Source organism: Aplysia californica, unplaced genomic scaffold (genome assembly GCF_000002075.1).
Source record: "Aplysia californica isolate F4 #8 unplaced genomic scaffold, AplCal3.0 scaffold00156, whole genome shotgun sequence".
Lineage (NCBI taxonomy): Eukaryota > Metazoa > Mollusca > Gastropoda > Aplysiida > Aplysiidae > Aplysia > Aplysia californica.
Window position 1 is genome coordinate 697,342 of NW_004797426.1, and position 13,436 is coordinate 710,777.

General features: G+C 42.8%; 1 protein-coding gene across 2 annotated transcripts in view; it reads right to left on the bottom strand.

The window, feature by feature from the left end:
* LOC101863813 (platelet binding protein GspB) overlaps positions 1-13,107 on the bottom strand; it is a 30,912-nt gene extending 17,805 nt beyond the window's left edge. Inside the window, exons 1-11 of one of the 2 annotated variants that reach the window (XM_005097520.3) lie at positions 13,083-13,107; positions 11,251-11,408; positions 10,245-10,374; positions 8,695-8,892; positions 7,659-7,811; positions 6,562-6,750; positions 5,982-6,073; positions 5,347-5,473; positions 3,865-4,011; positions 3,090-3,184; positions 1,077-1,171 (exon numbers count right to left, since the gene is read on the bottom strand). In XM_005097520.3, the coding sequence (XP_005097577.1) occupies positions 1,077-1,171; positions 3,090-3,184; positions 3,865-4,011; positions 5,347-5,473; positions 5,982-6,073; positions 6,562-6,750; positions 7,659-7,811; positions 8,695-8,892; positions 10,245-10,374; positions 11,251-11,366 (1,342 nt within the window). In that variant the 5' untranslated portion in view covers positions 11,367-11,408; positions 13,083-13,107. Of the gene's footprint in view, positions 1-1,076; positions 1,172-3,089; positions 3,185-3,864; positions 4,012-5,346; positions 5,474-5,981; positions 6,074-6,561; positions 6,751-7,658; positions 7,812-8,694; positions 8,893-10,244; positions 10,375-11,250; positions 11,409-12,968 lie in introns of both variants that reach the window. The other variant, XM_013082041.2, reaches the window with a different exon arrangement.
* Between the last annotated feature and the right edge of the window lie 329 nt (positions 13,108-13,436).

Sequence of the window (13,436 nt, forward strand, 5' to 3'; positions counted from 1 at the left end):
GGGGGTATCTATGACTGTAAATGCATTCTTGATCCAACATGAAGAATTCATAAAGGGAGATAATTCATTAAATTTTTTAAACAAGGCCCATTCTCAAAGACACGGACTTATAGTTCCCCTTGAGAAGCAAACCTTCATGTTCTCGTCAAACACGATCAAGAGTCGAGACGTCGAGAGGAGTTCAGAAGTGAACGGACAGAAAGTTTCACAACAACTCAAGACATTTCAGGAGAAGTGTCAACACAAGAGGTGGATAAGTGTCACAAATCCTCGCTCTACAGCAAGCTCTGTGCGCTGTACCATCTACAACATAACGCTTGCAGACCCTTCAACCTTCAAAAACATTTTCGTTTTAGTTTTAGTAAGTGTTTTACGGCACTTGCAACACAATGAGGTCATATAACTGCCGAAGATTAGAGATGTTACAAGAGAGTAACAAACACAAAATAGAAGTAGGGGAAATAAAAACGATAGATGTTTGATAGGAAAGAAGGAATAAACCACACCAGAGCACCCGCCAACCACAACATTTTCGTCTTCCCAGGAAACATACAGTCCAAGCAGCTGATTAAACACTCAAAGACTAACAAACTGACAAAATCTTTCGCTGTCTATAGCAGGGTACCCAAGAATTACAAAGTTCTATCTGCTAAGTTCCTAGTTTTGAGAAATTTGACATCAAAACTTTATAGGACGTCAAGTCTTTTTTTAAAGCAATCTTTGGAATATCTTGCTAACGACTCTGAATAATCTCCCAATTTCGATAGAGCAGATGGAACATTTGATTTCTGGCTTCATGGTCCCAGTAACTCAAAACAGCCAAAAATACGTGAAGTGTGCGGACAAAATGAGTTACTTCTCGGATTCAAGCCCTATGGAAATAGATACAACAGGCTTATAGGTGAAATTTTAACAATTTATAAGTACGAAATAATAAAAGGCATGTTATACTTAAAGAATATTGCATCAATACGATTTTTGGCCAATATCTCCTTCTGTGGATTGCGAGAAGTATCTCATTTTGTCGGCACGCTTCTCATATGTCAGATAGAACATTGCGGCGTGCGTCCACTCACCGGCCAGCTTTCTCTGCACCTCCACGATGCTGCGGGGGAAGGAGCCAATCTCTGCCGTCCGCCGGTTCTGACCCTGCCACCAGAACCTGTCCGACCTGGTTGCCAGGCAACAAACAAAAACACCAACCATTAATGCTCTGTGACGTGGAGGAAATCAGACTTCAGTTTCACCAGCCATTAATGCTCTGTGACGTGGAGGAAATCAGACTTCAGTTTCACCAGCCCTTAATGCTCTGTGACGTGGAAGAAATCAAACTTCAGTTTCACCAACCATTAATGCTCTGTGACGTGGAGGAAATCAAACTTCAGTTTCACCAGCCATTAATGCTCTGTGACGTGGAAGAAATCAAACTTCAGTTTCACCAACCATTAATGCTCTGTGACGTGGAAGAAATCAAACTTCAGTTTCACCAACCATTAATGCTCTGTGACGTGGAGGAAATCAGACTTCAGTTTCACCAGCCCTTAATGCTCTGTGATATTGAGGAAATGAAACTTCAGTTTCACCAGCCATTAATGCTCTGTGTATTGAGGAAATGAAACTTCAGTTTCACCAGCCATTAATGCTCTTTGATATTGAGGAAATGAAACTCCAATGACACTTTGAAGCCTACAGTCACTATGCAAGCTATTCGAATACTGTGTGCAAACTTTTTTTTTTCTTCTTCATACTTAAGTCCATCAGTAACATTTCCTACTCAATACTTTTGTTGGCTCTACCTATCTCTCTGTATAGTTGTATTTTCCTCAACTTTAGACATAACGTGCCTGCTACAATTTTACAACGGGTTGCCAAAAAATATATGACAATCCATTATTCCTTAAAGTCACATAGCATTCAAATGGCTCTACCGCGCTTCAAATAGTTGAATGTTAACAAGTAAAGTCAAACGTATACAGCTCAACTCGATATGTGAGGCAGCGTGGTGGAATCAGGCTCTCGTCAATTTTTGGGCATGTAGAGTTGTTAGTATCATCTTAAAGCTTGTTCATTTGTCTTTATTTGGATGAAAAAAGTATCCAAATATCTTGAATACAAGTTGGGATATTTACGAAACAAGGAGGTGGGCGTCACCTGTTTTCAGAGGTAAAATTATTGAGAAAATGGCCGCAAAAGGATATTTACTTCCTTAGCTTAAGAGTCTGTGGTAACTGAAAATTTACATTTTCTGTGTCTTTAATCAGCGTTTTTCAGAAAAATCCACACAGAAATGAGTTCTTTATTGGGCATGAGAGGTGTTGAGCCAAAAACAAAAATTTAATAAAAATTCACAAACCTGCGGAAAAATGCAAGTTTCTTCACTTTGATTATTTTGACGAGAGCCTGATTCCACCACGCTGCCTCACATATTTTATTTGCATTTGGCGTATTGGAGTGACCTGGTTGCCAAGCAACAACAAGTGACACTGGCCATTATATCCGCCTCCGACACACTACTGTGGCTCATGAGTTTGAAAAGTGACATCCACATTTCACAAAGAACAAGATATGGGCAAGCTAACATTGAGAAAGAAAGAAAGAAAAATAACAGAGACACCACAAGGGCATGCTTGCATACACACGTAAGTCATTTTTGACAACAGAGATACGTCTGTGTGCTTTTTAGTTTCAGAAAGTGTTTTACGGCACTTGCAACACAATAAGGTCATGTAAGAGCAGAAGATTAGAGTAGGCGTTACAAGAGAGTAACAAACATAAAAAAGGAGAGATAAAGACGATAGATGTGAGATAGGAAAGAAGGAGCAAACCACACCAGAGCACCTGCCAACCACCCACCGTCTGTATGCAATACTGCCCTCAACCAGTGGACAACAAGTCATTCGCTACAACAACAGCAGGAGGAACATCTCAACCCCAGTGCTCTTTTGTCTTATCTCCATTTTTAGTAACAGTGAAAACCGTTCATAACAAAGAGAGTGAGCTTAAGAAGACGTCACATTTTCACTGTTTTAAAAAATATGGAGAGACATGACAAAAAAGCACTGAGGTCACGCGATGTCCTGGCCTCTCACCTGCCCCCGATGACGGTGACCAGATCGCCCTCCTCCAAGGTCAGTCGTCCTTCCTCGCTGAAGCTCTGAGTGGCTTTCACGTTCTCCGGCAGCACCTGAAGGGACATCAGTAGATCATTCACCACAATGTATTCATGTGGATGACTTCAGAAGAAATATGATGTATTCATGTGGATGACTTCTGAACAAATATGTCAGTTTAGTTTTAGTACAGGTTTTACGGCGCTCGCAACTGCATAAGGTCATATGAGCGCCAGAAGATTAGAGGTGTTACAAGAGAGTAAAAAGTAAAGTTGTTCCCGCATCCGATCCGGACATTGGGGATTGCCTTGTTAGTGAGACAACTTCCTGGGCCTTCAGCATATTGTGGTAGGGTGGCCAGTTCCTTTCCAGGCCGCCTTTACTTCCCCAACTCGAAGTCAGGTACCCATTACTGCTGGGTGGGCAGGAGAGGGCAAAAAAAATCTGTGTCTGAACCAAGGATCGAACCTCAAGAGAGTAACAAACATAAAAAAGAAGGGGAGATAAGGACGATAGACGTTTCATTTTGAAAAAGAAGCACACCACCACACCCGAGCACCCGCCAACCACCCACGAAATATGTCATTAAAATTAAAATGTTGTATGCCTCTCAGTCTGGGAGGGTAAAAGTAGAGAAGACTGAAAAATCCCCGATTTACAGGGATCCGCCATAGATTACGATCACCGAAAAACATCCATATTTTTTTTTAAAATAAAAAAATAAAAATAAAATGTGTCTGGGAGCGGCACACACCTCTGAGAGCAGATCCTTGAGCGCTATGAAGGAGGGTCTGTCCATGGGCTTGTGGGCCCAGCACTGAAGCATCAGAGGGAAGATGTCTGCGGGGCAGTGGGGAGGCTGGGTCAGACGCTCGCCCTCCACGTCGATCCGATGCAGGATCTGGAGCGCGGAGACAATATATATACGTGTGAGGCATCGCAATGAAATCAGGCGCTCGTCAAACTAATGAAATCGAAGATACTGGCATTTTTTACATCAGTTTGACCATTTTTTTTCTCATTGTTGTTTTTTGGCTCAACCACTTTAATGTCCATTTCAACAGAAATTTCTTTGTGAATTTGGCTGAAAAACATGGATGAAATGCCCCCCAAAAAGTACTTTTTAAGTTTCCAAGTATTCTCAAACTTTGGAAATCAACAAATTTTGACGGCTATTTACTCGATAATTTTACCTCTAAAACCAGGCATCCCCCACCTCATTCAATATTTAATTGCACATATCTCAACTTGTATTTAAGATAGAAGGCATAATTTTCATAGAAACATAGCCAAATGAAAAAGCTCTAAAATAAACCAACAACTCCAGATGTGCAAAAATTGACGAGCGCCTGATTCCAGCGTGTCAAAACACATATATATGTGAGGCAGCGTGGTGGAATCAGGCTCTCGTCTATATGTGAGGCAGCGTGGTGGAATCAGGCTCTCGTCAAAATAATCAAAGTGAAGAAACTTGCATTTTTCCACAGGTTTTGGAATTTTTATCACATTTTTGTTTTTTGGCTCAACACCTTTCATGCCCATTAAAGAACTCATCTATATTTGGATTTTTCTGAAAAACGTTGATTAAAGGCACAAGATATATAGATTTTCAGTTACCACGGACTCTTAAGCTAAGGAAATAACTAATCTTTGGCGGCCATTTTCTCACTAATTTTACCTCTGAAAACAGGTGACCCCCACCTCCTTCATTTGCAAAATATCCCGACTGGTATTCAAGATAAATGGACATGTATATTTTTTTCATCCAAATAAAGACAAGGGAACAAGCTTTAAGATGATACCAATAACTCTACATGCCCCAAAATTGACGAGAGCCTGATTCCACCACGCTGCCTCACATATACGGGTTTTTTTTCTATTTCTTTCGTGTATATAGTTAATGTATGGTTGTGAAAGCTCTTCTTATGTGGTTGAACTGGTTTTTCTTGACCTACACCAAAAGTGGGCAGTGCCCTACCTATAGGAGAAGTTTGGTTTCATTCGTGTGTATATTTGTTTGGTTATAGAGAAAACTCCTCGTCTTCATCCCATCCGTACGCTTTGCATAGCAGTCTGTCAAAATAAATTTTTAGAGAATGATTTTTTAGAGAAAAACTGCAAGTTTCAAAGAGATCTTCGTCTACAAGTGTTCTAAAATGTGAAGAATACAACCCCCACGGGGTACAAAATGACCCCCGGGCCTACGGACAGGGTTATAGAGAGGTGTGAGGGGTACCTGGGAGCCGTTGAGTCCCAGCCAGGGCTCTTGGCCGTAGGTGAACATCTCCCACAGCGTGACGCCAAACATCCACACGTCGCTGGCGTGGGAGAACTGCCGCGACTTGAGGCTCTCCGGGGCGCACCTGGAGGGACACAGTGGGGAGAGAAACCAGACGTACATCAGCCGGGACAGAATCTTACTTTATTATTATCTTAGACTACACTAATACTGGTACTTTAAAACATTTTGGGGGGTTTTTACAGTGCTCACAACTGCATAAGGTCATATGAGCGTGCAGAACACATTAAACATTTTCAGCTGATAGGAAATTCTGAATTTTGCCATGATGGCGGCCGAAGCCTTCTCTTGTCGATTTTAGACCACCAAGGGATCTTTAAAGTGCGCAACAATAAGCATCTGTCAGCAGCTGTAAGTCGAGTGGCCTGGAGGAGGTTCAGATCACGGGCTCTGATGGAGCCCTTTACAGAGTCGACCGACCAAGCATTTTCTTCGTCCCCCTCTGGGACAGAATCACCGGTAATTAACTGTTACTGTACATTTTTTATACACTCCTGTTGTGATTCACACAGAAAACAAACACTCCAATTTCTCTAAGAACACACAAACTGCTGATACGACAATGCACCCACCAGGCAAACGGAACTTTCTTCTGTTCTGACATCACGTAGTGATCAGTCTGGCTGGGGAGAGCTCTCATCAGACCAAAGTCTCCGATCTTCAGCTGAAAGACACCAATAAAGTACACAAAATTATATTTCTTTAAAATTCTTACGAATATTTCACGCAGTTAAGCTGTAGTACTGTCTTTAATTCACATTTGAGAAAAGAAAGATAAAAGTCCTACTGCTATAGCTAAAGAAATCCCTGAAGCTAGATGTCTCATTCAAATCAAGCCGATCCTTTCTATTTACGATGACCACAATTAGTTAGTTTTAGTAGAGGTTTTACGGCGCTCGCAGCGGCATAAGGTCATATGAGTGCTAGAAGATGAATAGAGGTGTTACAAGAGAGTAATAAACACAAAAAAGAAGAAGGGGGGATAAGGACGATAGATGTTTCATAGGGAAAGAAGAAGCAAACCACACCAGAGCACCCGCCAACCACCCACATGCAACACGTTCGTTTGTACAAAAAGCGCAACATTCTAACGGCGTGGAAGTGCACTTTGGGAGGGAGGGGGGGGGGGGGGTGGCGCGGAAGTACACCCACCAGTTCAGCTGTCTTGAGCAACACGTTGCGACAGGCCAGGTCGCGGTGGATGAAGCGCTTGGACTCGAGGAAACTCATCCCCACGGCGATCTGTATGGCGTACTCGCACAGCGTGGAGATGAGCAGCTGCTGTTGCGACGAGTCCCTCAGACGGTCCAGCAGCGAGCCCAGTGGGGCCAGCTCCGTCACCTGCGACCACCACGATTGGTTGTAGTAAAGTGAGAGTTTTTGCAACACGATTAGGTGATAGAAGTGCAGAAGATTAGAGATGTTACAAAAGAGGAACATGCTTTTTTTTTGTAATGGTTTTACGGCACTTGCAAAACACAATTAGGTCATATAAGTGCCGAAGACAAGAGGTGTTACAAGAGAGTTTTTCTAGTCTTAATGAGAGTTTTACGGCATTAGCACCACAATTAGGTCATATAAGTGAAGAAGATTAGAGGTGTTATAAGAGAGTAGAGTAAAGTAAAGTAAAGTTGTTCCCGCATCCGATCCGGACATTGGGGATTGCTTTGTTAGTGAGACAACTTCCTGGGCCTTCGGCATATTGTGGTGGAGTGGCCAGTCCCTTTCCACGTCGCCTTTACTTCCCCAACTCGGGAGTCAGGTACCCATTACCGCTGGGTGGGCAGGAGGGGGAAAAAAAAAAATCTGTGTCCGAACCGATGCTCGAACACGGACTTTCCGCTTCGGAGACAAGAGCATTAACCACTCCGCCACTGCACCCTCACAAGAGAGTAACAAACACAGAAAGAGGGAGGACGGATTAGGAAAGAAGGAGCAAACCACACCGGAACCCCCACTTGTGATGACAAACATAAAAAAATGTTGCAACATTGATTGGTTGGTCAACATACAAAGTTCCCCCAAGTACCAGCCCAATCTCTGTAAAAGTTTTCCCAAGTTCCAGCCCAATCTTTATACAAAATTCTCAGGGTCCCAGCCCAATCTTTATACAAAATTCCCAGGGTCCCAGCCCATTCTTTATACAAAATTCCCCAAGTCCCAGCCCAATCTTTGTACAAAGTCCCCCCCCCCCTCCAGTCCCCGACCAATCTTTGTACAAAGTCCCCCCAGTCCGCGCCTGGACCTACCATCATGAGCGGGGAAGAGAGCACCACGCCGTACAGGTGGATCAGGTTGGTGTGCTTGAGCGTGTGCATGGCGTTCACCTCCTTCACAAAGTCCTCAAACGCACCGGGCTGCGCCAACGCGTCTCGTCGCAGGATCTTCACCGCAACCTCCTTCTGAAACGGGGCAACAAAAAAAAGCAGGATAAGCTAAACTCCACTCAAGAAATCAGCGAAGGAGAAAATAAGGTGGAAAAGTATTTGTTTCTACACAGTATCTGTGAGGCAGGCTAAAACAGTGCCTGGACTTGGGTGGCTGGTGCCTCTAGAAATAAATAATTGAAGGTCAAGTATATGTGAAGCAGCATGGTGAAATCAGGCGCCCGTCAAAATAAGGAAATCAAAGAAATCTAAATTTTTTGGGACAACGATCAATTTTTTGCTTATTTTCTCTTTTTGGCTCAACACCTTTCATGTCCATTTAAAAACACATTTTTGGTTGGATTTTACTGAAAGACATTTATTCAATACACATAAAATGTAAATTTCCAGCTTCCAAGAACTCTCTCAGGCTATGAGAGTTTTCAAACTGTGGTGTCCATTTTCTCGCTAATTCTACCCCGGAAACCATGTGACCCTGAACTCCTTCAACCGCAAATATTTTGACTTCTGTTCAACATAGATGGATTTTTTTTTCAGCAAAAGGAAGGCAAATGAACAAGCTTTAAGATGACACCAATAACTCCATGTGCCCAAAAATTGACGAGCACCTGATTCCACCACGTCGTGACACACATTTTGTGTACACAAACATTTCTTTCGTCATCAGCACATTTGTGTCATTAAAATATTTTAAAAGTAAAACTGTAATCGTAAATTTGGGGCTTAAAACACCCGAGCAGATACTCAACGACTTACTTTATTTCTAAGTGAAGAAATCCTTACACATAATTTCTAAAACCATTGTCACTCTCATTTTTTAAAAACATTCCACCGTAAAACTCCCATAATACAACACACCAATGTAAAACTACGGTAAAATAACACAGAAAACACTCACTTTTTTCCCCGAGGGGGCGACCCACTCTCCCTTACGCACAACTCCGAAGGATCCGTTGCCGAGCTTGTTGAACACGTAGACGTTCTTCTTGTCTATCAGGCAGGTCAAGGCCATGTCGCCGTACTCCGACGGGCTGTGAGGCAGCTTGCCCGACCCTGAACTGGGTTTGTCTGGGTTGGCCTTCCCACCTGGCAAGATCTGAAGATAGCGGTGGAAAAAAGCAGAGCTTCGATGAAACCTGTGGGAGCTATAACTTTTACTTAATTACTTGTTGATTACTTAATCCTGGGAACAACGTCATAGCACTCCGGGCATGGTTGGTTTGGTAAGTGTTTTTACGGCGCTCGCAACTGCATAAGGTCATATGAGCGCGCGGGACACACCTAATATTTTCAGTTGGTAGGAAATTTCGAATTTTGCCCGGGTGGCGGCCGAAGCCTACTCTTATCGATTTTAGACCACCAAGGGATCTTTAACATGCGCAACTTGCACATGGGCCCTCCGAGATTTTTCGCTCTTGTCCGAGAAGGCTAGGTGTAGATCTTTCCTACCAGAAGATCAGGGGTGTGGCTGGAAAGACAGCAGTAAGAAGGAGCCAAGCAGCAATAGAAAGGCTGCAGAAAGAGTCAGGAGCCCAGAGGAGGGGGCAAAGGAGGTGAGGGGGTGGGGGCAGAAAGTGGAAACGAAAGCAGACAACGGAACATTGCTAGAGAGCTGGAAAGGAGGTGAAAGGAGACAATTATAGAGAAGAAAATTTTTCGGTCGCTACCCGGATTCGAACCCGGGACCTTTGAATGAGAGGCCAATACCTTAACCTCTAAGCCACGAGAGCCCCCACTCCGGGCATTGCCGTACGTGCTCCGCTCCCCGCTCCATAAAGAGTTCAATAAAGACATTCCTTAATTCTCCCTAGTAAGGAATCCCATCTTCCATTGTGACTCCATTCTGTAGACTAACTTCTTTTTTTAGTTTTAGTAAAGTTTTTACGGCGCTCACAATTGCATAATGTCATATGAGCACCAAGGGGTGGATGGATGTCAACAGAGAAGTCCAAACGGGGAATCAGGCTTACTCTGCTCACCTCTCTAGCCTCAACAGCACAAAGACTTATCATAATTCTCCCCAGACAGGAGTCTCATCTACCACTGTGACTCCACGCTGTGGATTTACTTAACGTCAAGGTTTTTTATATGGACATCCCACCGTTTATTGCAAATCAAGAGAACGACAAATAGACTAGAGTATTCAAACCAAGCATTTAGAGTAAACGATGCAGAAACACAGATATACAATGGAAAGAAGGAAGTAAGAAAAGTTTCAGTGAAAAGTCCAAGCCACGAATAAAAATACAGTAACTTAAAATTTCAGCTTGAGGGAGGAAACATTTATCACAAAATGGATATCATGACAACATTCCAATAACTGCTTTTGCTTCTACATCTATACGTCAACGTTCTGCAACCATTAACAACAATGGCAGTATGGGTGTTCTTAGACACCAAACACTGAGCGCATGATGTCACAGCTAGCAAAAAGAAGTGCCCCCTCACCTTGTCCAAAATGCCTTTCTTCCGAATGGACTTGTGTTTCTTGACAGTGTCCAGCAAACGACGTATCGCGGGTTTCCCCATTCCAATTTTCTCCAGATCTTCTGTCTTGACATAGTCAAAGTGAACAAGCCTGAAACAAAGGTAGGTGTACATAGTCAAAGTGAACAAGCCTCAAACAAAGGTAGGTGTACATAGTGTACAGAATCAAAGTGAACAAGCCTCAAACAAAGGTAGGTGTACAGAGTCAAAGTGAACAAGTCTCAAACAAAGGTAGGTGTACATAGTCAAAGTGAACAAGTCTCAAACAAAGGTAGGTGTACAGAGTCAAAGTGAACAAGTCTCAAACAAAGGTAGGTATGCCGTGTGCACAAAATATAAAATGCAAACGAGATGCTCGCTCTCCTTGAGTGAACAGCAGGATTTTTACCTCAACTTTAGGCACAATAAAGAGCGACAAAATGTAAACTTCTATGGGTTCTGTCTAACTTTATTCAATCAAAATCACAGTACAATAAAAGCTTGTTTTTGTTAAGGGCTCACACTTTTACAGAAGGAGAGATCGCCAGTCTGTCAACTTGAAGATGTATGTAAGCATACCTTCAGATTTTCTGTCATCAACTTCTAAAAACTAATCCAGACACACTCTGTCACAGAGGGAAAGAAAACTTTTCAAGCATATTTAGGTAGATGTTTCAAACTTTCCATAGGTTGCAAAATAGTAGTACAAGAAGGCACTGTTCCGTCAGAACAGAGGATAGTGTAGAGTTCAAGTGTATGTCTGCCGAGTCCTGTGGTAATGGCACATCATGTTTTTTTAGTTTTAGTAAGCGTGTTTCGGCACTTGCAACACAATAAAGTCAAATAAATGCCGAAGATTAGAGGTGTTACAAGAGAGTAACAAACACAAAAAAGAAGGAGGGGAGATACTGACGATTTAAAACGTTTGATAGGAAAGAAGAAGCAAACCACACCAGAGCACCCGCCAACCACCACCACGACAGTTTACCTGGTGACTTGAAGGTCATCCCGGAGTTTGATGTAAAACTGTCCCAGCTGTATCTCATTGAGCAGATTCACCAGCCACTCCGAACCCTCGTCCTCCTCCTTACAGGCGGAAGACATGCTGAGTCAGCTAGCAGAAACAGTTGCTACTTAGAAAAATCTCTGAAAAACAAAGAAAAAGAGAACATGATGTCATGCTCCTGAAAATCAATTAATACGCACAACATCCATAAAAAAGTAACTACCTCGTAACTTACATTTTTTGCTTGCTTCGTTTTTATGGAAGCCTGCAATGTGAAAAATCAATCCTCACTTCTCATTGGCAGCAAAATCTGGGGGCAGGTGGGGTCATATTTAACTCTTATCCTGCGTCTGTGCCCAGATGCGTATATATCTTAAATCAGCAACCGATTACGTCAGACGTACCAGGCAGGCCTCCGGGGTCACTCAGTGTGTACTGTTGGTGTACTGCGCGCGCGCCGGGAAACGTGTGTTTTCGCCATGAAGGAGTGTGTTAACCGATGATGAAAATAACGCTCTATCTTTCAACTTTCATAGCTTTCTATTTATAAAGTGTTACAAACACATGAATAACCCCCTCTCACAAGCTGATAAGACATTACGAGTAGTTACGCCCATTCAGATTATAACCTTTCTGGACGCTCTTGTTATGAATGACCTGAGGTTCGAAAGGGGATAAAATTTAGGTCAATTTCCGAATGTTTAACACTCAAATTGTTCTTTGTACCTGCACAATGGTATTCCAAAGTATCAAACAAGCTTATTTTTTATCAGGTAGTATCATTTCATACAAAATCAAGCTCATTTGAAATATTTTGTATAGAAAAATGGAAGTCTTGTTTCCTGATACTTTCGAGCTTTTCATGTCTAAGTGGGTCAATTTCTTCTATAATTTCATTGGACGAACATCTAGAGCTACCAACTTGGCATGTTTTGAATGAGACGTGTATGCCTCGATTACGAACCAACGCAGGCGGTTCTAGAAGAAGGCCTCAAACGCACACAAAGTCAAGCAGACTGACGCACACACACTTGACCTGCGTGAATGGGGATCCGACTCGGGACCCAAGTGACACGTAAGAGGATGCGCGTGCGCTGAGCCAGGAGCTACACTGACTCGGGACCAGAACGTAGGCGAGGTGCCGAAATAGGCTTATCGGGTGACATAATATAAACCCGGCTCCCGCAGGATGAGTGAAGTGTAAGTAAGTATGATTTCACAACCCTGTAGCTTTTAGATCTAGATCTAGATCTAGGTTAAATGTAGATTATAGATCTAGATCTAGATTTAGTTTAGCAGTTAGTTAGGCCTAGACTCTACTCTAGAGAAGTTATAAAATTTATCATTGGAGCCAGAAACGAAGAGGCAGGTGAAGAGGCAGGTCGGGTGAGAATAGCAGACGACCATCATGTTAGATCTAGAATCTAGATCTAGATCAACGACCCTTTGCAAAAGTTTGCAGTGACCTCCGCCTTACACAGAAACCAGGGTTTGTTTCCCAACAGGGTTGTTGTAGGTAGGTAGACCTCCTAAGACACACCAGCCTAGCCCAAGTCTTCTAAAAACAACGGTCCTGACTGAACCACTCACTGTCACACTTGTGACACTGTCTAATGCAATGTTTTTCAAGTCTAAAAAAGCTAGAATCAAGATCTATAAGTAGAGTAACTTGTCAAATGATGCACCTGCTGTTTACTTACAAACACAGAAATATTTTGTACGAAGTCATTTCATTTTCAAAACTTTAACAACTTCGGGGTCAGCTCAAATAGCAACAGGCTTGTCCCACAACAGTGGAGACTATTATTACAAACCTCCTCCATCTTGGTCTCTCAAGAGTAGTTCATCTTCGGAGGCACTTCCGGGTCAGGTTCGAAATGACGGGCTAGGCCAAGAGGCCAGGCCTTGGCGAAAACACGGAGGTTTCGGGTAGCCCAGTCTGATACACAGGTAGGCAAAAGAGGCGGTTTGGAGATGAATCACAGGGGAAAAGGTAAAACGGGGCAGGCGCACCTCTTTACCGCTCCTTTCTAATCAGAAAGCTCTCGCGCTCAGGCTTCAATCAGATATAAAAAGACAAACAAAAAAAAACATGTAAAAATTTGTTTATCCGTGAGTGTAGGTATAATGTGTGTGTGTGTGTGTGTGTGTGTGTGTGTGTGTGTGTG